This window comes from Gopherus evgoodei, chromosome 6, assembly GCF_007399415.2.
Source record: "Gopherus evgoodei ecotype Sinaloan lineage chromosome 6, rGopEvg1_v1.p, whole genome shotgun sequence".
NCBI lineage: Eukaryota > Metazoa > Chordata > Testudines > Testudinidae > Gopherus > Gopherus evgoodei.
The window spans coordinates 83,515,108-83,541,935 of record NC_044327.1 but is presented as its reverse complement, the minus strand read 5'-3'; the positions used below and the strand labels follow the sequence as shown (position 1 = coordinate 83,541,935).

Sequence of the window (26,828 nt, the reverse complement as noted above, 5' to 3'; positions counted from 1 at the left end):
ATGTATTCTGAGGGAGGTTTTGTTGGAGAAGTCTGATACAATCCGCTTGGTATACTCAGGCCTGAAAAAATAAGCCTCTTGTCTTTTACCATGTACAGAAAATATTCCTATTGGATTTGAATAAATAAAGTCTGTTTAAAAAACACCTCTGACTGTGGAAATTATTTCAGTACTCCTTACATTTCTGGAAGAGGAATGATTTCTGATCAATTTACAAAGGCTAATTTTAGAATTAGAGGGGTAGCCGTGTTAGTCTGGATCTGTAAAAGCAGCAAAGAATCCTGTGGCACCTTATAGACTAACAGACGTTTTGGAGCATGAGCTTTCGTGGGTGAATACCCACTTCATCAGATGCAAGAATTAATTTAGAATTAGTTTAGCCTGATCACATTACATACCTTTACTTTGTATTTAACAGTGCTCCCTCTCTACTCTGCACTTAAAGCATTTAAACATGGATGTGGTTGTGTCCATAGAAAAAGAAAGCACAATATAATGTATAATATGAGTAGAAGAATGCTTCCAGTTCTGATGGGTATAAATAAATGTTCTTTTTGGAGTGATTGTCCACACAGATTTCACTCTTAGTATGCGAGTGCTCCATGTACACCACCAGATCAGATTCTCTTCTGAATAGCAGTGTCTGTTAAGGCCATACCTGTACCTTAGAATCCATCACAATCTCCATAACTGAGGGTAGAAAGTGTGGGGCAGCTTCAATTAACTCTCAGTGCTTTACCACCCATGGCTGCGAGACAGAACCCTGTGTATCTGCATCTCTTCAATCCACAAGAGATTTCTTAGCCATTGTTGTTCTAACTCCTTGTTAATAGTTAGTTAGCACACCTCTTGGTGTTAAGAGATAAATTTAGATAGAAGCTCCCTATGAAAACAGCAGGACATTGATAGTGTGTCTGCCAGCCTGCACACACACACTCCCCCCACCACCAGTCACCAGTACAGGGCTAGAACTCCCCCCACCCCACAACCAGCTGCCACCCACATAAAAACTTAAAATGGCTCAAGGCAAATGTTCAGTATTCAAGATCAGCCCCTCCTGTAACTTGGCCACCCCTGTCAACGATGGCCTCTTATGCTTGGGGCAAGTGGCATGCCTGTGAGTGCTGCTCAGTATGCAAGACCTTCCTGAAAGGCACTCTGAAATCTAGGGAAGGCAAACTGCAGTTACATATGGAGACCTCAGTGCAGGCATTAGGCACAGGGAAGCCAGCTGAGAGACCAATCTCATTCTTCAGTGCACCTGTGAGATACATCACCCCAGGCTCAAGGGACATTCAGAAACCTTGCTCCTCTGGGAGCCACAAGGGGCACTGCTCCAGAGACCAGGGAAGACAGAGCTCTCCTTCCCTAGTTAGGAGAAAGAAGTCTTCTCCTAAGGCTTTGGCTCAGCAGAGCCTCAAGGTACTTCTGGTGAAGTACTACTGTCTGCTGTGGGACACTCTTCTTTGACAGACAAGCTCCCCATCAAATATTTGGAAGAGATAAGGTCTGTCATGGCCGAAGGACAGTGCGCTGCTAGAACGACGGGACTAGACTATGCTTGATGCAATTGAGGTGGCAGTCCAGACCATGACAATGGATCACAACATTCTTATGTTCTTATGACAGTGATCCCGACAGTTGAGATTCTTTATTCATGAAGAACTGAGAAGTGGTTGAGGGCACCTTGATCCTGATGCCCTTTCCTATAGTGGTTGCAGGGGCTCCTAGGGCACAGGGGCAGCCCCAACAGACACAACTATTGGAAAAGAATCCGCTCTTCTGCATAGCAAGCATGTGCACACCATGAGTAGAGTCTATGCGGACAACATATTTCAAAGACCCACAGTTACTGTAAAGTATATAACTATTCTTTCAGTTAGAAGCCTTTTTTTAAAAGGAAAACAAATCTTTTTTCTACTTGTATTGTCCAAGCCCCCAACCTTTCCTTTTTTTACTTCTCTCCTCACCAGTTTCTTAGACCACATGCTACAAAGTCTCCACATCTTGCCAAAATGAACCTTCCAGTTAGTGTAACTGAATATGTGCTGGTGACGGAGTGAAGTCTGAGAGCGATGCAAAGTGCTCCTTCCCATACAAAGTTTTTTTTTCTTTTTTTAATTACTTTTTCCCTAAAAACCAACTTCTTGGCTGAAAAATCAGACATGAACACACACTCTGTTTTACTGCAGCTCTATTTTTTGGCATATGTTTATTTCTGTGTAACAATGTGTAGCAGATGATCTATTAACATGACTTAGTCTTTACACAGCAGTTTTCATGATCAAAACAGTACAAACATAGGCATTAATACTCATCATCCTTCCATTAGATACGTATTAATTTAAAGTATTATCAACTTCATTCGTTATTCGTCCTAATTGCCCTCATTTTGTAGATTGAGTGCTCTGAGGCAGAGAGATTGAGTAGCCCAGGGCAATTATGTAGTTATGTGATGTAAATTGTAATGGTTGAAGTATTAGAATTATCACAATCTAGTGCTGTGGGATCTTAGCTTTTTTGACATCACAAGTTTAAAGTCTGTATAGATTTTTTTCAGTGATATATTATAACTGTTTGAGACAAAGAGTCATTCAAATTGAGTAAAGTTATTAAATCTTAAAAGTGAGATTCTGTCATTCAAATGTATGCTTTTACCACATGCCAGTCTAATAAGGTCATCTCAAGCTCAAAGCTAAACAAAGTCACTTATGAGTACTGCATAATCAGCCTTTCTGTGCACACACTAATGTTATTTTTAAAATGCCATTTGGCATAGCAGTTTCTAGCTTAGTATTATACTTAATTGGGTTTTAAGTATTTGTTGTCTCTTTGGATCAGGTTTATCCCCTTTCATCAGTTTCTGTCATTTCTGGATGATGATCACCAGCACCCATCTAACATGGGTTGGTGTAAAAGAAGAAAATGTTCCATGAACCAATGCTATTTATTTACAGAAAGGGGAGTGTTTATTTTTCAACAGTCAGAGCCCACATTGTATTTTACGTAGCCAGAAGGTATACCATACAAGGCAGTTAAACGTACCACGCTGGCACACCAGATTGTAGTCAGCTGGGACACAATCTTACAATTGACTGCAAACAGGCAGAGGAGTACACCTGCACAGAGTCAGTTGCAGGTTCCAGGCTTTGTTTGGCAAAAATATATCCACTCTGAATGGAGCCCTTTACCATAGGACTGTGCTTTTTCATCTTCTGATCACCAAAATGCTTGACTTAGAAGAATGTGTTAAATCTATTTCAACCAAAGGGGAACATTATATTTTAAGATCTAAGTTGTCTGATAAGTTTTCCTCCACTTTAATGAAATAAAAATGCTAACTGGCTTTAGGACATAATGTTGCTGATTATAAACTGTACTGTAAAAAAGGTGAACGGTGAATGCTATGTTGGAATTCCTATGTATGTGGATTCTTTCTTAGTTTAATTGCATATATTTGCTGTTTTCTAAAGTATTTCTTCTCTTGGCCAGGCAGTTTCCTGACCAAGATTCCCTTTTTGGGCTTTTTTTGGACAATTGCTATATAAATGTAAGATTTCAGACTACTGTTACTGATAACTGCCTAAATGTACTTCCACCGCCTTGGAGGATACCCAGAGACCAAAATGCATTGGAATTGGTACTACTATTGCATAGCACGGAGGTGGTGTTCTTGGTGGTGGTGAAACCCACACATCTCCTGGGTGTGATGTTCTGTCCCATCTAGTGGCACTGAGACCACTGAGAGAGAGAGATTGTCTGCTCTGCAGCCTTTGCTAGCAGCCAGTTGGCTATTAGCTCATGTAGTAGAGGCTTATGCACTAAGCTCCAGCCATCCGAGGTTCGATCCTGCCTGCTGACAACTGGTCTGTCAGTGTTACAGTGGCTCTCTCTATGGCAGTGTAGATGGAGAGTTGGGTTGGGGCAGTGACAAAAGGATCTGGAAGTACAAACTCTCCTATGCAAGGGGAAATCTAGGGGTCGCACCTGCGATTACAGACTTTGATATAATCCTGACAGTGAACAACTTGTACAGCTGCTGCATGCAGAGCTGGTGGTCTGGAGTATAGGACTGCATCCTTCACATCCCCTCGGATATTTCCCTGGGGAAAGGATATTTATTCAGACATTACATGGGGAAAGCAACATTTGTCCCCAAGTGTACAGGAATTATGAACGATGCTTTATAAAGCTAATTGTTAGCAGTTTTGAAATACTAGGATTTTGCTAGAAATAAAGAAGAAATTAGGGATCTCCACAAGCTCAACTTCGAAGTAACTACAAGAAAAGGAGTATGATAAAAGAAATCACTCATTTCCAGATGCAAGAAAGAAAACTGGAGACATGCAAGATGAACTTAAGATCATTCTATGTCATAGAGAAATACAGCTTAGCTCATATAATTGAAACTTGATGGAATCATTCACATAACTAGAATGTTAATATTGATGGATATAATCCTTATAGGAGAGAAAGAGACAGAGGTGGAGAAATCTACTTGAGAATGCTTTACAAAAGCATACAGGGGGCTGGAACCGTTTTTATAGTGGGGTGCTGAGAGCCATTGAACAATAAACCCTGCACATAATGGAAACTACTTCAAGTGAGGGGGTGCAGCATCAAACTCCGCACCTCAAGTCCCAGCACCTGTGCAGCCAGATGCAATTTCAAAATGGAGATGGCATCAACAGCAAACTAATGTAGGTCAAGTTTTAAGAATATTACAACATACAAAAGAGAAACCACAATATGCAGCTGCTGCAGACCACCAATACTGAAAGAGAGCAAGAACTGAGTTTCTGAACCAAGTATCAAAGATCATCCTCATGTGATATTGTACTCATGGGAGAGTTTAACTCTCTAAACAGATTTTCTGCAACCAATTCTGTTAAAAAGGATTGTCAAGTAGATGTTTGAGTACTCTGGAGAAAATCATAGCCAAAAATTCAGACCCAACAAAAGGAGCCTACATTTACTTCTTACTAATGGGATATAATGTATAATAAAACCTTGGCACCAGTGATCATGAGCTAATAAATATATTAATAAGTGAGACAAGCTTTTGAGCTCCACAAAGCTGTTCTTCAGACCTGAGAAGAGCTCTGTGGCACTCAAAACTTGTCTCTTTCACCAACAGAAGTTGGTTTGGTAAAAGCTATTCCTTACTCACCTTTTTATTGCTGTACTGGTTCAGAATAGGCACACTGCAAAACAAATATATTAATATAATTACTCATCAAGAACAATAATCTCTCGAATATTTGTCCATTTGTCTGTTCAGTAGTCAACATTTGAGTGTTTGTCTGTACAGCATCTAAGTGCTGTACAAATATGAAAATCATAGTGGGCCAATACTCTTCTGATTTGACTCCACTGGCTTCAATGCAGTAATATCAGAAGATAGTTGGCCCAGTGTGTTCTATTTACTCTAATTGTAAGCAGGTCTTTATCGTCCTGCTCTGTCCTATTCTGGTTAATCATGTTTATTACTTTTGAATGTGCTATCAAGTGTTCTCCTGTTCTGGTTGTGGGATGGGATGTCATCTTTCTTACAGTGTGACCTGAAGATGACAAGGTTAGGGTTTCTCCTTTGGAGGGCTTTTTCCCCATTCTTAGGCTTTCTGTTGAGAAGGTTCTGCCGCTTGTTCCTTGAGTATGTGTCTAGGTTGTTGTAAATGTATTGTGCCTGGTGATGATAGGGTGAAGAAGGGTAATCTTTTAGGTAATGTGGATCAATCCCATTGAATGCTTTGTACATCAGTAATGGAGCTTTGACTTGGATGCAGCAGATGCATGGGGAAACCAGTGCAGGCTCTTGAGTACTGGTGTGATATGTGCTCTTCGAATACTTCCTACTCAGGAGATGGGCTACTGCATTGTGTACCAGTTGTAGCTTCTTCAATACATTTCTAGTCAAAGCCAAATAGAGAGAGGTGTAGTACTTTATATCGATCTAAGTCTATTACCTTTGGGTCCAAGCACTCATAGACTCATAGACTCTAGGACTGGAAGGGACCTCGAGGAGGTCATCGAGTCCAGGTCCCATGCCCTCCATGGCAGGACCAAATACTGTCCTAAACCATCCTAATAGACATTCTATAACCTACTCTTAAATATCTCCAGCGATGGAGATCCACAACTTCCCTAGGCAATCTATTCAGTGTTTAACTACCCTGACAGTTAGGAACTTTTCCTAATGTCCAACCTAAATCTCCCTTGCTGCAGTTTAAGCCCATTGCTTCTTGTTCTATCATTGGAGGCTAAGGTGAACAAGTTTTCTCCCTCCTCCTGATGACACCCTTTTAGATACCTGAAAACTGATATCAGTCCCCTCTCAGTCTTCTCTTTTCCAAACTAAACAACCCAAATTCCTTCAGCCTTCTTCATAGGTCATGTACTTCAGACCTTTAATCATTCTTGTTGCTCTTCTCTGGGCCCTCTCCAATTTCTCCACATCTTTCTTGAAATGCGGTGCCCAGAACTGGACACAATACTCCAGTTGAGGCCTAACCAGCGCAGAGTAGGGAGGGAACTGAAGCAGGGAACCATAGCAATGGGAGTGGACAAACCCAGACTGTTCCTCCTCCCCTATCAATAGGAACTGATTGGGCCTAGAAATGATGAATACATGGATTACTGTAGCCACCTCATCTGTTAAAGGTAATTTCCAACAAAGGCAAATTATCATCCTGATATACTAATTAGGTATCTCTTTTAAAGTTCACATAAGAATTAATCCTAGGGTCATAGGATTCTGCAATTTTTGTTGTTTGTGCAGTTTTGCCAATTTTTTCATTCAAAAATGCATTGCATCATACTTAACTGATACTGTGAGTATTGCCTCTAATAAATGTAGTCCCTTGAACATCAGTAATTTAGAAAGAATTTACTTAAAGAAAGTTTGATGAAATAGTTTGTAAATTACTTGAAAGGATAGCCCTGTATCCACACGACATCCTTACAGTTAGCTAATAGCAGAATTTCTGTCATCAGTAAATCAGCAGAGAGATGTGGTGGGTGAGTGGAAGTATGAGAGAAATGACAGTGTCACTTCAAGTTTCTAGTAGACTAGAAGATAGTGATTCTAGGGCTGAGCATAATTCAGGAGAAGCTGAGGTGGCATGTTCCTAAAGAGTTCTCACTCTCTGTCCCTGTCTCCTTTGAAATAAAAACCACCAGTACCACTACCAGCCACCAAAGATAGAGGGTGATGACAGAACTGATGGATCAGCTACCAGGCAATTAATTGTCTGCTGGACCCTCTAGCAGTTCTGATCAGGCCCTTTTTGAATGAAGTGCTTAATGATTCAATGCGAGTCCTCTTTTAATATTTTCATGAATGATCTGAAAGAGGAAGTAAAAGTGCATTAATTACATCTGCAGATGATACAAAGGTAGAATTTGCAACCAACTGGAAGGATAGCAAGAAAATATAAATTGATTTAGAGAGGACTTCAGTAATATGCAGAAATTAACAAATGAAATTAGATGTGGAAAAATGAAACCTATACTCTTAAGGGGAAAATTGATCCCAGCCATGCCAAAACTGCATTAATACAAGGTTAAAGCTGAGCTTCAATCACACACTAGTTAGGAAATTCAGGACATAATTTATAGTGAGACCTGACCCCAGCTTCCCATATTGTTTGCATATTTTTGCCCTTTAATCACTTCTGTTGATCTCCCCAGAACTCTCTCCAGCCTCTCTGTCTTTCTGGCAGTGAAGAACAAAGGAGCTGACTATTACTCCAGTGTGGTCTCACCATATTATTTGCAGAGAGACTAATCCCTCCTTTTCTTTGTATAAGGATGCTTCTGCGTATTGCTTTACCCATTTTTTAATCATTAGCTGGTTTTGCAAGGTCCCAACTTCCATATTTCAATGTTAAATCAGATTTGAAAAAAAGATCAGTCCATAATCTCATCCCAATTTACAGCTATCAATGATTTTGTCCCCTCCTCTCTTAGTAATACAACTAGTTTCTTTCTATTTCTTTTTTATTTGGATTCAGCAACATTTAAAATAAATGTAAGGAAGCAGCAGGGTTTGGGGCACTGGGCTGGGAGTGAGGATGCCTGGAGTGAAATCCTGGCTCCGCTGAAATCAGTGGCAAAACCACAACTCTCCTATGTTCTAATCCAAGTTTATCAGCTTTGGCAAGTGCTTTAATCGCTTTGTGCCTTTGTTTCCCTTCCCCTTTCTGTATGTCTATTTAGATTGTAAGCTCTCCAGGACAAGCCCTATGTCTTACTATTGTGTTTGTCCATATTTAGCTTGTTGAGGCCTCAATCTCACTTAAGGGCTTGTGTGCTACAATAATTAAGAATAGTAATAATCTAAATAGTTTTAAGATATATCATATACCAATATTTTACATAGGTGGTAAAAAAATATATATCAATGTAAAGGATCAATGTCAGCTTAAAAATCATTTGTTTGTTTTTAAGTTGGTATCTGTATTACAGTAACATATTAGGTTCTGATTCTGTGCACACTTAAGCTCCTGTGCTGCCGCTGATTGCTGGAGTGCTGCATGTTTAACTTTATTCACACAAATGGCTTATCGATCCATTGGGACCACTCATGTGAGAAAAGTGATGTGTGTGTATGTGTGTAAATACTTGCAGGATCTGGGTCTTAATGATCAACATTGCAAGCAATTTGAGAATGGAAATTACTTTTCACTTTATATCATTTGATTGTACTTTTTTCACTATCAATAATGAAACAAAGTACTGGTAGTTGATTTCACTTTTAGGATTGTGTCTAGTTGTTCAGTTTCTGGTTCTAATGCACCAGCAGAAAGTTGAAATATTGGATGGCAAAATCAGCAGAACAAAATGGGGACAGTCTGTGGTACTATCCTCAATTTACCCCAGAGTTGTGTTCCAGAGCTGTTATCGAAGCAAAGGCCCATCTATGGACAGTCTTGGCTTCTGTGGATCACTTGAGATCTGCAAGGTTTGAGTTTGCTCCTCTTATCCTTCCTCTGCATGGGAAAAGGCAGTCCAGCCCCTAAATGGATAGATTGTAAACTCCTTCAGGCAGAGACTAGCTCCTGCTATGTATTTGTGGAATGTCCAATATAATGTGGTTTCTGAAAGATACAGCAGTATAAATATTTAATAAATATTCTAGTCTATAACTGCAGTTTATAAATTGCAACTGCAGTTTCAAATTCTCTTGAACTTCTGCCTTCATGGCTTTTTTTTATGTCTATGTACTTTCAGCTGTTTGCTTTCAGTTTGGTATTCAGTGACTGTAGAATAAATGGGACCTCAGAGTCCAACCATCTTGAGATTTATTCTCTCTCTAATCTCTTGTGAATAGTCCAGTAGTTCGTGTGAAAAAAATTGCTAGAAATAAGGGATGAACATTTTAACTAATCTAGCATATTTATCACTCTCTATGGATTACTTATCAGTCCGTCAGCACTAGCCTCCATGCAAAAGAGAAATGAAACAGTTTGTATCTTAATCAGATAATAGTGTTAACATTTTCTCTGTTTGTTAAATTGACAGTACAATGGCTCATTGAACCAGATAATTTTATATTCAGGAAACCACAATAAGAGTTCTTTTCAGCATACTTGGTATATGCGTCTGTAAGAAGAAGGTTTACTTGCTTTAATCTAACCAGAGGCATATAGTCACTGTCATGACATTTTTATCTTACTGGGGCCATATGTACTCAAAAAATTTGATAGTGTTTCTGAATGCTGCATCTCTATTGATTGTAGGAGTGGGGGAAGCTGTAATGTAGACTGGATGAAAGTCCTACCACCATGCTACCTAACACTTAGCTGAAGAAAAGGATATAGATGATATGATTTTTTTATTTATTACACTTTACTCTGTCTTAAGCTTGTTTTATGTAAGAAGATACACAATACTCATTGCTTTTACCATGATGGCCAGTTACTATTAAAGTGATACAGTCAAATCCTGCCCTTTTACTGCACTGGTTTACAGCAGGGGAAGGAACGTAGAGAGTTTCTTTCCTTTATCACACCCTCATTCAAGAACATGGCAGAATCTCCCATAGCATTCAAAAGAACACTTACAAAGAGACCGCCAGCTAGTGTTTTAGCTAATGCACTTCATCTCCAAGGAGCTGCAATATGCAGTTCAGGAGATATGTCTTGCACCCTGTCCTAGCTGATTAGCTCATTAGGTTGTCTGCTGCTCCTCTACTGTTTTTCTGCTGTGTGACCTCCTCTGTCTGCCCTGAGGAACCCTTCCGTAGCAGGTAGAATACCTGAAGGAAAGGAGGTAACTTGCTGTATCTAATCTCTACCTCACTGCACTAGTTAGGGTGGGATTTCATAGTTCATGAAAAATATGGGTGAGAGTGATGCTGCATCAGTGTAATCAGATCATATTTGCTGTCTTGAAATCTTACAAATAAAATAGTTCATATCAGTATGCCTGTGGCCATTAACTTTCTGTAGAAATAAATTTCATTTCTGTTAGTCTTTCTTGTAATCAGAATTCATTACATAACACATGACAACAGAAAGTAAACTGTAAGATGCACCACTTTTCATTGTTCTGAATAAACAATTTAATTAATCCGAATTCATTATATTCGAAGTAATTTTACATGGCAAAAGCTTTAAACTTACTAGATCTTTTCTCTCTAATCAAAGTTAAGAGGGCAGAAGGTAGCATTTCCATTTATCTGTGCTACTATATTTTTACATCTTTGTCTAGTATCAGTGTGGCATGAATTCTTTATCCTTTTGGCTTGGTGTGACTTGGCAGTGATGAAAAACAGTTTCCTTTACACAAGTCTATCTTTGTTAATGCTGTCGGGCAAGTATGATATCTAGGGAATTACAATGTCACTTAGCGGGGTTACTGATAATGCAATCTAACTTCTAAAAATAAATAAACTCATCTTGTCATCTGTTCTATATACCTTAAATAGCAGTTTTGTACAACATAAAGGAAATTGTGTATTGTGAAGTGTACATTTACATTTAGAACAGGTTCACATGCTCAGTGCTAGACTAAACCTTCCTTTTCAACATGTTCCTGATGATCTTCTACTTACTAAAGACAGTGATTTACTATAGTTTCATTGCTTGTTTACAGTAAGTTGCACCTACTGAATTGACTAAGTAAAGTTAAATCTAGACTGAAGAATTAATATAACGCGTTGTCAGTTGTTTCAAATAATTCCTTTAAAACATTCTGAGCAGTTTTTAACGGGTCTGATCTAGCAAAGCCTTCATGCACCTGAGTAATTCAATCCATTAAACAATGTTAAATAAGCTACATCTCCTTTTTCCCTAGATGACTGTTTTTATATTACCTGCCAGCCTCTCCTGATTACTGGGGAGTAAAGTAGAGAGGAAAGAAAGGAAAAGTGAGAATAGGATAGACAGGATGACCTACCCATCTTAAAGTCTTGTTCTTCTTTGTGCAGTAAAGATATACTGTGCAGACTGAACCCTTCCTGGCATTAAAATTGCCAGTGTTTTCTGAAGCTCTGTTATTTTTATTTTCCTTAAGCTGTGAAAGAGGACTGTTACTTAATAATGTCATGAAATACCAAAACCAGTCTTGTGAATCCTTTAAGGGTTCCAGGAGACTAGGCAGAGTCTACACTCTTGCAGATATCCTTGGCTGACTCTACCATCCTTTTGGGCCATGCCTGTGCACAGGTAAGTCCTAGGGATGCTCCCAGTAGTGGGTGCCTCTCACCTCCTAAGATGGCTCACGTTTTCCTTTGAGATGACTTGATCACAGTCTATAAGGACCGACACCGGGAGCAAATATTTAATAATGGCTCTTCAATCTATCAGAGAAAGGTATAACATGATCCAATGGCTGGAAGTTGAAGCTAGACAGAGAGCAGGCTGTATTTTAAAGAATCCTGTTGAGGTTGCAGGAACAAACCATCCTGATGTGTTGAAAGAATAGTAAATATGGCAGGTGACCAGCTTGGCTAACAGTGAAATCCTTGCTGATCTAACACAAAAAAGAACTTTACAAAAAGTGGAAAATTGGACAATGACCAGGGAGGAGTATAAAAATATTGCTCAGGCATGCAGGAGTGAAATCAGGAAGGCTAAATCACAATTGGAGTTGCAGCTAGCAAGAGATGTTGAGTAACAAGAAGGGTTTGTTCAGGTATGTAGCAACAAGAAGAAAGTCAAGGAAAGTGTGGGCCCCTTACTGAATGAGGGAGGCAACTTAGTGACAGAGGATCTGGAAAAAGCTAATGTACTCAATGCTTTTTTTGCCTCTTTCTTCACAAACAAGGTCAGCTCCCAGACTACTGCACTGGGCAGCACAGGCATGGGGGGGAGGCGACCATCCCTCTATGAAGAAAGAAGCGGTTTAGGACTATTTAGAAAAGCCTAAAGAGTACAAGTCCATGGGGCCGGATGCACAGCTAAAGGAGTTGGTGGATGTGATTGCAAAGCCATTGGCCATTATCTTTGAAAACTCATGGTGATTGGGTGAGGTCCTGCATGACTGGAAAAAGGCTAACGTACTAACCATCTTTAAAAAAGGGAAGAAGGACGAGCTGGGTAACTACAAGGCCAATCAGCCTCACCTCAGTCCCTGAAAAATCATGGAGCAGGTCATCAAGAAATCAATTCTGAAGCACTTAGAGGAGGAGGAAAGTGATTAGGACAGTCAGCATGAATTCACCAAGGGCAAGTCATGCCTGCTAACCTAATTGCCTTCTATGAGGAGATAACTGGCTCTGTGGATGACGGGAAAGCAGTGGACGTGTTATTCCTTGACTTTAGCAAAACTTTTTATACGGTCTCCCGTAGTATTCTTGCCAGCAAGTTAAAGAGGTATGGGCTGGATGAATGGAGTATAAGGTGGATAGAAAGCTGGCTAGATCATTGGGCTCACGGCAGTGATCAATGGCTCCATATATAGTTGGCAGCCGGTATCAAGCGGAGTGCCCCAAGGGTCGGTCCTTGGGCCAGTTTTGTTCAATATCTTCATTAATGATCTGTAGGATGGTGTGGATTGAACCCTCAGCAAGTTTGCAGATGACACTAAACTGGGAGGAGTGGTAGATATTTCTGGCGGGTAGGGATAGGATACAGAGGGACCTAGACAAATTAGAGGATTGGGCCAAAAGAAATCTGATGAGGTTCAACAAGGACAAGTGCAGAGTCCTGCACATAGGACGGAAGAATCCCATCACTGCTACAGACTTGAGACCAAGTGGTTGGGCAGCAGTTCTGCAGAAAAGAATCTAGGGATTACAGTGGATGAGAAGCTGGATATTAGTCAACAGTGTGCCCTTGTTGCCAAGAAGGCTAACAGCATTTTGGGCTATATAAGTAGGGGCATTGCCAGCAGATCGAGGAACGTGATCATTCCCCTCTATTCAACATTGGTGAGGCCTCACCTGAAGTACTTTGTCCAGTTTTGGACCCCACACTACGAGAAGGATGTGAAAAAATTGGAAAGAGTCCAGCGGAGGGCAACAAAAATGATTAGGGGGCTGGAGCACATGACTAATGGAGATGCTGAGGGAACTGGGTTTGTTTAATCTGCAGAAGAGAAGAATGAGAGGGGATTTGATAGCTGCTTTCAACTACCTGAAAGGGGGTTCCAAAGAGGATGGATCTAGACAGTTCTCAGTGGTACCAGATGACAGAACAAGAGTAATGGTCTCAAGTTGCAGTGGGAGAGGTTTTGGTTGTATATTAGGAAAAATTTTTGACTAGGAGGGTGGTGAAGCACTGGAATGAGTTACCTAGGAGGTGGTGGAATCTCTTTCTTTAGAGAAGGTCAGGCTTGACAAAGCCCTGGCTAGGATGATTTAGTTGGAGATTGGTCCTGCTTTGAGCAGGGGGTTGGACTAGATGATCTCCTGAGGTCTCTTCCCACCATGATATTCTGGGATGCTATGATTCTATGACAAATTCAGACTGAAAATAAGGCATACATTTTTAACAATGAGGGTAATTAACCACTAGAATAACTTACCCAGGGTCATGGTGAATTCTTCTTTACTGACAGTTTGTAAATCAAGGTTGAATGTTTTTCCTGAAAGACCTGCTGTAGGAATTATTTTGAGGAAGTTCTATGGGCTGTATTATGTAAGAAGCCAGAGTACATCACAATGGTCCCTTCTGGCCCTTGGAATCTGTGAATCTCTGAGAGTGGCAATGGCACACTTTCCATCCTCATCTCCTGGCTTCCAGCAATACAAATACCTTCCCAAGAGAAGCAATCCATCTTTCTTCCCCAGAGAGTTACTACAGCAAACCCTCTTCCTGCTTCGGACCCTGGGAGTATAAGTGACTCAGGTTGCCTTTGAGGCTGTAGAGGTTTTTGGCAGAACTGATCCATTCCTCCCTCAACATAGCAGAAACAGCCCATATTCCTACTGCCAACCCTATGGCTCCTCCCAAGATGAGATATAGGAGGTGCCATTTCATCTTTCCATACAAGAATCTCTGTTATAGATTGTGAATGCTGCATGGCCCAAACTGAAAGAAAAGGTCTATCAGCAAGGCTACATATGGTCTGTCTAAAATTCCAAGTTGTGTCCCCATATTATTTTTCTTCCAAGAAATAGTCACATACTAAAAAGATCTTGACCTCAGTGGCTGGAGCAGGGTCCCCAGAGGGTATGTGGAACAGAAGATTGAAAATTCACCTAAGGAAGGGTTTTTTAATCTTCTTCCATACTTTTATGTGCTGCAATGGCATGTGTTGTTTCAGCCTGTATAGCCCTATCCATTACTGCCCCCTCTTGTACTCTCAGAAGTGGTCCCATAAGACTGGGAGAGCACCAATAAGAAAAAGCTGATTTATTTTAAGAACTCTCTTACAAAAGTATAAGCCTTCATCTGAGATATTTCTTGAGACATCATTAGATTCTCTGCTAGATCTCTCTGGTCCAACACCCTTGCATGGAGACATAGTGGCTGTGGACTCTAGATGCAGACCCAACTTCTGGGTAAAACTTTTTCATGAGTTTCTAGAAAAAGCTCAGAAGGACTTCTTAGATCTGAAATAAATTTTGTCCAGCCAAACTCATCTAGTGAGGAGGGAGGGAGCTTCAGGTCATTTCACCAGAGTTGCAACTGCTAGCCATACCAGAATCACCGTTCTTGGCATCCTGTAGAGGTCAGGATTCCCACAGGACAATAAGCTCAACTATAAATAAAATAGTTTACTTTAACATAAAAAACCTAATAATTTGTGCAGCAAGAATCTGTATTTTCCCATCATGTTCTATATTGGAACATTGACATTAGTAAGAATTATTCAACATTTTCAACCATTCCATTCTACAAAATCATTTCTACTTTTTCCCATAGCATCTTCAACAACAAAGAAACTTCACCACTGCCAAAATGCCCTATTCTGTAAATCTTTACTTATATGAGTATCCCATTTTAAGTAATTGGGACTGTCAGCATGATTAAAGGACTACTTGCATTATTAAGGGTTTGTTGGAGAGAGTCCCTAGAGGGAAAACTCCTAGGATGGGCTTCTTCCCTTCCTATAGATCTGTAAGGCTCTGAAGGAAAACGGTGGTGCTATATTAAATCCAAAGTCTTTATTATTAATTTACCCAATGGTCATTTGACTTATTTCATATTTCTGTTATCATATGGCTGTTCTGGTTATTGCAATAGGTGGCAAAAAGTTTTCTAGATATTTCATCAGGTAGCATAATAAGAATAATGTTATAAATGCCTTACAGAATTATTTTCCTACAGCCTGCAATACATTAAAACTGCTTTTTGCTCAGCACCTGAGACGTCTTGTTGCATCTTCCTGCAGTTAATTTTCTTCTCTTCCTTAGGGAGCAGATTTTTAGTGCAGCATATACTTGTCTCTCTTGATACTGGTTTATCAGTGTGTAGATACTGTGGTGATGGATACCCTATATGCACCTAAGACAGTATAAAAATGAAGATAAGTTAGATAAGCAACTGGTGCTTTGTGCCACTTGCCATATACTACTCAACAGGCTTATTTTTGTTGCCACATAATGTTGTAATTTCAACAGGAAAGTATTCAAGGATTGTAATTGTACAATATGCTTATGCCTTTTAAGAGCACGTCTGGGCTGATGTGAAGCTGGGGTTGGGTTATTCTTTTTCGTTTGTTTGTTTGTTTGTTTGTTTTACCTTTTTATTTCCAGCAAAGTAACTCAGTTTTTTCCTTTGTCCCAGTTTAGACCTTGGATCACTGAAGCTACAAAAAGTCTCGAGTCCAACTGAAGTTATTAAAGAGCTGATTTGCCACTGCTAGACTGCATAGCAGACCTACATGCCAAAAAGGAGCACCTGCAAAAGGAAAATAAAGGCTTCTAAGTGATTGGGAATGGATGTCAAGGACTGTAGGTTGAAAAATGCATCAATAAGATATTCCGTATAAGCTACTGTGTCTGCAGTGTACCTATGCCCCGGACGACAAGTGTAGGTTATACTGATGGACACTATATATTTAAGATATTTACAAAATGAAATGCACCTATTGCTTTTTTATTGATAGTGTTTTGGGCCCTAATGGCTTATAGGCTACACAGCTGTAGAGGCTTTTCCTTATTTCAAGGTGGCAGGCGACACCTCAGCTGCTAACATATAATGCTGATTGTAGCTTTATGTAGCCAGAAATATCCTCACTCTCCCGTTTCCTCCTCCTGCAGAATGCAGTAGTGCGTTTTCTTCTGCATAGGTCCCTTAATGATGGACCTGTCTTGATTTTTGCCTGTCTTGATTTCTGTTTCAGTTGTGATTTACATTTTAAACTAGATTATTTCTGGGGCCACAGGAGGCAACACGGGAAGAGGGATGTAATTTGACAGTAATTAAAGCCAGCTATGTGTCCAAGTATCAGAAGGGTCATGAATGTTTTAGCGGGGCAGCGGGGAGGAAGACACACATTTTAAAAAAAAATTGCACAAGATCACATTATTTTAAGCAAGTAATTTTAATTTTCAACAGCAGTGCCAAATTTAAAATATTCATGGAAGGAAATTAAGTCAGTGATGTGCTAGGTAGGGTGACAAATACCATATCTTCTTTTTTAAAAGAGGAATCAAAAATGGTCAGAGAGTTTGTCCTGAAAGTTTTGTCATGACAGATATGTAGCCTCACTAGTAGTGTTTGACTACTTAATAGTTTTAACAATGTAGGTAAACAATAACTTTTTATATTAATGTGTTACACTGCATTAAATGCCATTTGAGTTGTGTAGTGCTGTGACACTTGTAACTGATAGTTCCACAACAAACTCACAGGAGGGGTTTCCTCCAAAACTCTGATTATTACATCTTAACTTTAAGCTATTTAACTACCTAGTCACAATTATCTAGCTCACAAAATGTGCTGAGCATCTCCCAGTGAGGAGCTGGGGTGCTCTCGATTCCCATCTAGTCAACTGCCTTCTACTTGCCAACAGCTCAGCGCAGGATTCAACTGTTAAAGTTGTTTTCCTGGTTTTAGAGGTACCATACAGATGGTGTCATTGCCAGGCTTCTTATGTTAAAATTAATCAACAAATCTGTCTGGCTTATGGCTGAATATGCTGAAAAGCAATTGAGAAAATTATAATGTAAAAGTTAGAGCTGTTCACTAAATAAAATAAATAAAATATCCCCCACCCTTGAGTCATTAATTGGCAATTTCCTAATATAGAGAAGAACGCTGTGGAAACCATTGCATTAATTAGGAGCTGGACTGAACTGAGTTCTTGCCACCTAACTGCTTTTAACTACCTAACAACTTTGGAATCTAGTTAACATTTGTTTTTTAAATATGAATTGTTCAGTTTCCTTGTGGTTTTAATGTACATAGAAAATTTAATAAGGATTATCTGAAATCCTTTGTGCATGAATAGCCAATGTTTTTTGTGATTATATAGATTATATGTAACATTGGTAAATATAGAGCATATAATACTAATAATCGTTAATAAGGCAAAATTTCCTAAATCCCCAAAAATAAAGATAAGTTTCTGTTTTGTATGTAGTGTGTGTTTTATACTAACCAAGTAAAATTAATGTAATGAGATGTATAGTCAAGTAAACTGTCAATTTATATTATGGACAAATGTAGTAACAGAAAACTCTAACCGTAAAATTAGTGTTGGATGTTTTAGTCTATGAATAAATCACTTGAAATGACTCATCAATATTAGCTTGGCAGCATTCAACACACTGGCTATAGAACAAAAAGGGAATAGGATACAGCTAAAATGTAAGAAGGAGATTATGTAAATGCCAGAACCCATTCTAGGCACAGACAGCTTTATACATCTAAGACACATTTTCAGCCAAGCTTTGGGTACAAACCTCACATGTATAATTGCACAAGTTCTTTAGTTCATGTTATCTCTGTCTCTGTCTTCAGAAATGGAAGAGGTTGAGAAATGAGAGTTATTCTTGATTTAGTTCACCAGTATTACTTGTCTACAAATGGCAATCATACTACAACCAGTTGTTTTCAGTAGTTGTGGTTGTGTTTTGACAACTACCAGCCCAACTCGACATATTAAAAGTATCATGCTTCTATTGACTCCAAGATGGCTGCGATTATGGAACTTGAAAGCATGTGCAAATAAGACTAATAAAAATATCTATGGCCATTAACTTTACTCACTTTGTGATTTCACTGTTTTTTATTACATTTTAAAAGCCTTTGTTTGAAATGAGTAGCTTATGCACAGGGGCCTGTGGAGAAGTGACTTCTGTGAAACAAATCACATATAGGCACCAGTGGTGTGACAAATTGCAATGAAAGAGTTGCATTTGTAGCTGGTGAAATACTGAAATGTAATCCTAGCCAACTTTGCTTAGTTTTCACATAACACAGATGATGCGTCCTAGAATGAAAAATGTCTTTGTCGATCTTATGCAGAGATATAGCCAGAAAACCCCACTCCGCAGCATACTGTATAATTTGTGCCCCTGTTCCTAAACAGCAAAGCACAACTGCTTTCCTAGATGTAATTTTCACATATTAACAGGGAGTGTGTATGATTTTTTTTAATTGCTATAATTTGTATCATTACATTAATAAAATACAATAATTCCTAAACACAATAACTTAATAGGTTATATCTATACCAGAAGAATGTATCAAACTTTTTATTTGTTTGGATTTCTTAAAAAAAAAAAAAGTGACAGGGCAAAAGGATAGTCATAGTTATCTATGAGCATTAAAGCCTAAAATATGCTTACAAAATTAACCAATAACATAGTACAAGCTTACCTTACCCACAGTGTCCTTCCATGTCACAATAAAGAAATAATCCAGAATCCTATGAAAACAATGAGAAGTCCGGTGGTACTTTAAAGACTAACAGATTTATTTGGACATAAGGTGCCACCGGATTCCTCATTGTTTTTGTGGATACAGACTAACACTGCCACCCCTCTAATACTCTTATCTTATGTACATTCTCCCTGGCTCTGAGAGAACATGTAGGTCTTTCATTATGCTCTGAAGATTAAGAGTTGGGTCCTGATCCTGAAGTGGAATTATATAGTATAGTTCCTCAAGGACAAGTGGCAGCATCCAAATGACTTCAGTAGGATTTTATACAGCTGTAAGGGTCTGCACAGTTAGAACTTTTTGCAGGATTGGGGCCTTTGGCTCTCGTCATATTAAGGGAAAAAGTGATTTCCAGAGTCAAGGGTCCTTCATTGAAATTGCATTGCATGCAACCCCCCTATGGTTAAATCAGAAGACTGCTACTAGTAAATTGAATAACTCAGATGATCTCAACTACTATGGTACCAAACAACATTTGTTTTTGTTGACTAGTGTTGTTTTGATTTACCCTTTATTTGGTTACTAGTCCCATTGCGGGGATGAAGTCTTCTTTTTCCTCACTGAAGGATTTGATACGCTTTGTCATATTTTCCACTTGCATATGAGGTTCATATATGTAAATGGAGAGAATGGTTAATTTCAATCCTGTTGAAGTCAATGATATTACACTAAGGATTAATTTGGCTTGGTATTTTAAACCATCTTGCTTTTATGCCAAATTTTTATTTAATCAGGTCGTGGGTTTAGGCAATCTCATATCAACCCATGAACTGGATAAGATGTCACTGCTAGGGCTAGTGACTCTTTGTACTTTGCTTTAACATTTTTGTATATATTGTTCCATTAAGTGGTTCAAATTCCCATTTATAGATGGAAAGCCTCCTTGCAGTTGATTAGTACATATGATGTTTCTTTAAGAATTGTTGAACTGATCTATATGGTAATGATTTTCAGCATCATTTGCATTTAAATTAGATGAATTATTTATCAGCTATGAAACATATCCCAAAAGAATATCACAGCAGATTAAGTTAACACTTCATAAGAGTTTTCTTTTGTCTTTTGCATTATTTAGACATTTCATATAAAAATGATGAATAACCAATATTTGTTTAATATACATTGAAAAAAATATAATACTATTACAGTGTTGACACTTTTGTTTTATAACTTAGTTTTTCAATAGCTATTGAATAAAAACCCACAAATTTTTGAACAATACTTTTGAAAGCTCTAACTGTGAAAAATGGCATGTCTTCCAGAATTAGTCTCTTCATCACAACTCTCTTATATATCAGTCCAGTGGAAGATAGTATCATAGAGATGGTCCCGGTGTACTTAATCCTGATTGGGGGGGCTTCCTGAACTTGAGATCCCTTCCAGACCTACATTTCTGACATTGTTCTGATATTGTCCATTAGTTTGTGGTATTTAAACATTATTGCTTATTAATTTACCTACCATGTCTATGTTCTGAAGTCTGCAATGAGCAGTAAGATCATTACTAGCATGTGTATTTATTTATATATTACACACACAAATCTATGTTAAAACAATTAAGGTCGCAAAATCAAGAACTAAAAACTAGGAAATACCAGCGTTAAAGTTGCCTGTTGAATGATCACGTTTTTTCACAAGACCTCTGCTTCATTCAATGCACAGGACTTTTTATTCATATTGTGGTCCCATTCCTTATTTACTGGACATCATATATTTATTTATACACTATTTGTTTGTTGATTTTTAGATTTTGGTTGAAATTTTAAGTTCAATCAATTTTTTTATTTAAAAAAAACAAATCAAACAAGCCTCCTTTATATTTAGTACATATAAAAACTTGAGGATGACCCTAGTGCCAAAGATGTATTCAGCAGGATTCTTAAGATTTTCACTATAGAATTAGGTATCCCTATAAAAAGTAGTTTACATTAGATGGGGGGGAAAAGCCATTCACTCTCCAAAATTAGGGATATGAGTATCTTCAAATCTCAGCTGTCTCACTGTATAACTCAAATAAAACAACACTACAATGTTAGAGTTTGTTGGCATTGTAGTTGTTTGTATGCTGTAGGAAATTGAAATTGCCACAAATCCTGCTTCAGTGGTTCTGCTGAATCAGTTTCAATATCCTGCTGCACCAGAGGAACAAAGACTTCAGAGGAGCAAGGAGAGGGCAAATGTTACACACCTGCTTCTGGAATCCTGACAAATACGTGTTTTGTATGGGATGTCCAGAACATCAGCTGGAATTTTAAGATAGTTTCTACACCTTTAAAGGGTGTGTGTTTTTTTCCTGTATATAAATATATATTTAAAAGTGCAAATCAGAATGAGTAGGCTTAAATTTTGGGCCCATGGAATTTGACCATAACTCTCTATATCTCAGTAAGTGTATCCTTCTAAATATACAGGCTATGCTGAATTCATCATTGAATCTAAATAACTCTGATGTCCAACATGTAGTTGTCAGTACAGTCTACACATAAGCTAACCTAATAAATTGAGGTTAGGAAGGAAACTTTCACTGTCGGCAGATTATTATATAACTGCCTACTATAGGGCTTTTTTTCATGTTCCCCTGAAGCAGTTTCTATTGACCTTTTTGGGGGACAAAACGCTGGACTAGATGGACAGTTGGAGTGATCCATAATGACAATTTTAATGTACGTCTCCTCCTGATTATATTTTAGGAGGGCTGGTGTTACTATAGAACATTGTTAGTAAAATATGAAGATATTAAATATTGTTATGTTTTAGGCTGGAAAAATGTGTGGAATCTAAAGAAGAACTGGAGGCAGATCTTTACAAAGATTTATCTTGTGCTCAATGAAAAGAAAGCAAAGATAAGAAATTTACAAAAGTGTTAAAAGAAGCTCAGGAACCTGCAGAGGATACAACACATGCAAGGTATTTATTATTTGCCCAAGTTATTTGTTGTTGGTGCCTGACACATACATAGGTTTCATTTGTATTACTAAGTTTTAATAGATGGTAGTGTAACCATTGTTTCAATGTAATAACAATTAGTCATCTTTATATAGTTTCTTTAGATTCTAAGGATTCCAAGTACTTTAAATACAATATACTAATATGCAAGGGGACACTTCACTCATCTCTGAAGAGCAGCCAGCTTTCGAATTTACTCGGTTAACTCTTCAGCAGTCTGTGGTTACATGAAGCAATAGTTCAGGACAGAAACAACACCATATTGAGTTGAATCTGCAGGAGGAATGTCAGTTGGCTGGCACCTCAAACAGCAATGCCCCATCATATGTAATGGGGTGCTTTGTAAATGCAGACTCCAAAGGAAGAGTAAACTAACCACTCCCTGGGGTGTCACTGAATGTCTTGTATCTAAGCACTGACCAGGGCTAAGTTTCTGAGTGGTATGGCCTCAGTGAAAGGTGTTTAATTAAAACTGAATACAGAGATGTACTTAACTGTAAATGTTTCCTAAAATATTCAAAATTATTTCTTGGTGTGGGGCGGGGGTGCGGATGGGGGTAGAAATGGATAGTGTTTTGTGTCAGAGTACAATTGATTCCCAGACCCACTCCAACCTGCCTTCACTAGTTCCTCAAGTACCTCTTAAAAACTCTCTTCTTCCAAAATGCCTTTCTTCCTTAGAGAAGTGTTACTAGCGAGATGATTGGAAATATTTACTTAAGAAGCAAATAACATTTACTTAGGAAAAAAAAAAATCCAAACCAAAAAAAATCATGGAACTGCCAAGAGACACACGTTAAATCAATGACATTGTTTTAATCCGGTCTGACCCGACTTCCTTTTAGGACATTATCTATCTAGTTTGTTTATCTAAGTTGTGAACTCTTCAGGATAGGGACCTAGTATTGACCTCTGTCTGTAAAGTACTGTAGAAATAGCAGCTATGTTGTAGGAATAGCAGATGGAAATTACCTTTCTGTTGTTCTAGGGATAGCATGGCTACCATCCAAACTGCTGTTGAAAGAGAGAGAGGATTATGATGGCAGCACTGATGAGGAAAGTGAAAATTTCGCACAACCCTCTACATTAGCATCAGGTAAAATAGATATGTTGTGCTTATTGGCGATATTGCGAGTAGGCCAATTACTTTATATGAATAAACTATAATGAGGATAAAACACTACCTGACAAATGCTTTGTGACAAGCCAACTTACAAGCATTAAAAAATAGTCCTCTATTGAGCAGAGTATAATGCTGACATTTCAGATTAAAGAAGGGAAGTTTTAAAAAGCATGTAGTGTAAATGAAGGAAATGTCATTGTTTGTGAAATGACAAATTACATACTTTGGCATAACTAATAGCCATTTTTCAGTTGTGAGCTGTCAACAATTACATTTTAAATTCCAGGAATCATTATGAACACATGAAGATTGCTGTGATTTAAAATGTAATTGCTAACAGTTCATAGTCCTTTTTTTTTAAATGGTTTAACTTCAATCAGGAGAGGTTTTTTGTTTATTTTTGTATTGCACAAGTGGAACAAAACTATTTTTATAACATCCAGCAGAATTCACTGAAATTTACTGGGATGCTCTTAGCCTCAGGAAGTTGAGTGTGAAAATTAAGTTGATTAATCTGCCTAGAACTGGAAAGCAGGAGTACATGGTATAGGGATTGCCCATTTCACAATACGCTGTATAAAACTTTGCATCATACGAATTTTTAGCTTGGTGTGCAAATGCTGTGTGTACAACTCTCTATAGAGGGAGTGCTGTCAGGGCATAAAAACTGCCTTGCACTGACAGGTACCACATACTTAAGGATTTCCCTTCAGGATTATTGGTTTTGTATGGTTTCTCTCACCCGAGCCATTTATCTCTACTAAGGGTAAGATAATCAAGAAAGATAAAAGCAGATAACTGACTTAGTGCACATGCTTGTTGTCTTCAGTGGGAGTTGAGGTTCTCAGCACCATAACGTGATTAGTCTCCAACTCTGTAGTACAGGTGTACAGGATTTTTGAAGATCTTCTAACACAATTGACATAGATAATAGATTTAGAAAGTAGCCAGCCTTGTAGCATGCATTTAAATGAAGAAACAATGTGAAGTGCAGACATTATCCAAAGAAATAATTTTCTGTTGACCAGCTGGTAGTGGTAAAGCATCTGTTTAGTAGATAATTCTTTGCTTTCAATCTGTATTTCATCAGTGGCACAGACAATGTCTTGAGGAATACTTCATTTAGTAAATGGCACGGAGAAGGGAAAGGACTTCAGTTATCAACTTTTGCTAGATCCAGTAATAATTAAGCTGCTAGATAGTGTTTTTATGACAGACATCTGTGTAGCATTTCCTGTAATGCCCAGCATGAGACTGAACTTGATGCCTGAATTGTAGGGAGAATAGCACTTGCATAATCTTTTGAGCTTAGAAATATGTTCACTCCATTTGCCTGTGACAGTGAGATATATTCAGAATTGTTTTCTGTGAATAAGCAGAGAAAATAACATGAATGTAATTTTCAGGTAACAAACAAACAATTTCAAAGTAATGAGTTTAAAAAGTCAAGTTTTTTCATAGTAATGTTAACTCTGTGACACTGAACATCTAGTAAAGTTGGGCCAGATAATACTTCCTGGTTCTGGGCACAACAGATTTCCTCCATACATGGTCTACCCTTCCCACAAGGAAGAAGGGTACATATGCCTCTGCAGTATTTCCCTTTTTTCCCGGTGCCCTACTCAGGTCTTTTCACGTTCCAGGGATCTATGCTGGGGGATGGGTGGGGACTGAATAATCCCTGGGGAGGAGGTGAGTGGTGATGAGGTTTGGGGAGAGAAGGGGAAGATGCACACAGTCCACCTTCAGTCTCCACAGACCTTAGGCCTAAAAGATGATACCATCCCAACTGTATTATCTTCTCCTTGTAACATCAACTCCTTGGAGCAAACAACACCTACGTTTATTTTTTTAATAATGTTTTCTTTATGTTTCCTATATAGTTGGGGTGGAATGTTGCTGCAGCACTGTCAACGCTCCTAAGCTGTTACAGCTGCTTAGCTCTTCTGTCCTTGGAGCGCTGTGTTATCAGCACTAGCAGAGAGCGCAGACTGCTAATTCAGCAGACCTCGATGTTGTTCCTAGGGAAAGACCACAGGCACAGTTCAGTGACAAAGGGACTTGGGAAGGTTTATTGCCTAACGACTCGCAAAACTTGTACAAGTACATTCACCCATGAGTGCCCCGTGGCAAGGAGCGGCACAGTCAAGCAGTGGTAGTTTCTGCTGTCCACTTGGCCACACGAAGGGTTACGGCAAGGTACACCGACATTTATAGATTGAGACAAACAACTGGATAAGCAAGTTATGTAGCACCTTGCATATTTCATGGCATTTGCTTGTTACTTTCTCTTGTACCTTGTCCTGATATCCTGGACAAAACATCCCTATTCACTATTCTATCAAATGATCTTATCTTGTACTAGATTGGGGTGTATCTATACTAGGCTTCTGAAATATATTTTTGTAAATATCTAGTGCCTAGTACTTCTTAGGAACACCTATGTTTTAGCAATGCTAGAGGCAACTCTGCTACGTTCATGTATCGAATGGTGAACTTGTAAGCATTTCCTTTAATACATGGCCTGACTTTCGCTCACAGCTTGTGGTTTAGGCATCAGGTTTTGCACCAGGCCCAGTGCTCCAGGCTCCCTGTCTCTCTATTACATCCTGTTCAATTATTTATTTATTTACATTTTCCTCCCATTTAGGTCTGGAATTTAACATTGCGTGGGTAGAAGTAGAATCACAGAATAAAACAAGCTCCTGTATCTGATCTTGCACAAATTCAAGTGAGGTTTGTATCAAGGTCCCTTCCATGCAACAGTTTGATACCCTGTAGAAATCTAGGTCTTTCCATTGTTTGGACAGTGCAAGCCTACATGATCTATAGAATATTTTATAACTGCAGTGTCTAATTCATGGCTCTTGGCTAGCATCAACAGAAATATCCAAACATTTTTCCTCAAATTTGCACACCATTAAGTTAACACTTTGTGTTTTAAAAGTGACATTATGATTGGATAGAAGGCATATTAATATAAGGCAAAGAAACCTCAGATATATTTGAGAAGTATAGCTTCATAAACATTCTGTGTTACTTCTAGACTGCAAAAATATATCCACTCATTTGTCCCTGGTGAGTGGGAAATGTAGCTGGAGAGTTGGTGAATGAGAAGAAATCATCAGTTTCATAAGGGCTCGATAGCTTTTGAGCAGCAGCTGTATTATACAGACTAGTGTCTTGAAAATTTCACTGTGGTGTACTGCAAAATGTTTCACCTAAGGAGGAGAAGACTTAAAAGTCTCGCCTTCCATTGCAAAGCACTCCAGCAGTAGAAGAATGAATTTCTGTTTTACTTGCTGTTTCTGAAGTCCGTAGAATTCCAACTGCACCCAGGAGAAATTTACAATATCATTGCTATTGCTCACAAAGCTATTAAGTCTCAGTGAATGTGATGAAAATCTGGCACGTTACTGACTCAGTGCTAAGGCTGCCGGTGTGCTGAGACCACTGCCTATGATGCTGACCAATAT

The 26,828-nt window shown here is 38.6% G+C and overlaps 1 protein-coding gene across 8 annotated transcripts in view; it reads left to right on the top strand.

Annotated features, from left to right (window-relative positions):
- The window catches only part of XRCC4 (X-ray repair cross complementing 4), a 279,215-nt gene that overhangs the window by 130,604 nt on the left and 121,783 nt on the right, over window positions 1-26,828 (top strand). For 7 of the 8 annotated variants that reach the window (XM_030565727.1, XM_030565728.1, XM_030565721.1 and 4 more), the window contains 3 exons: window positions 16,179-16,345; window positions 22,041-22,190; window positions 23,218-23,325. In XM_030565727.1, the coding sequence (XP_030421587.1) occupies window positions 22,184-22,190; window positions 23,218-23,325 (115 nt within the window). In that variant the 5' untranslated portion in view covers window positions 16,179-16,345; window positions 22,041-22,183. The remainder of the gene's footprint in view (window positions 1-16,178; window positions 16,346-22,040; window positions 22,191-23,217; window positions 23,326-26,828) is intronic. The other variant, XM_030565725.1, reaches the window with a different exon arrangement.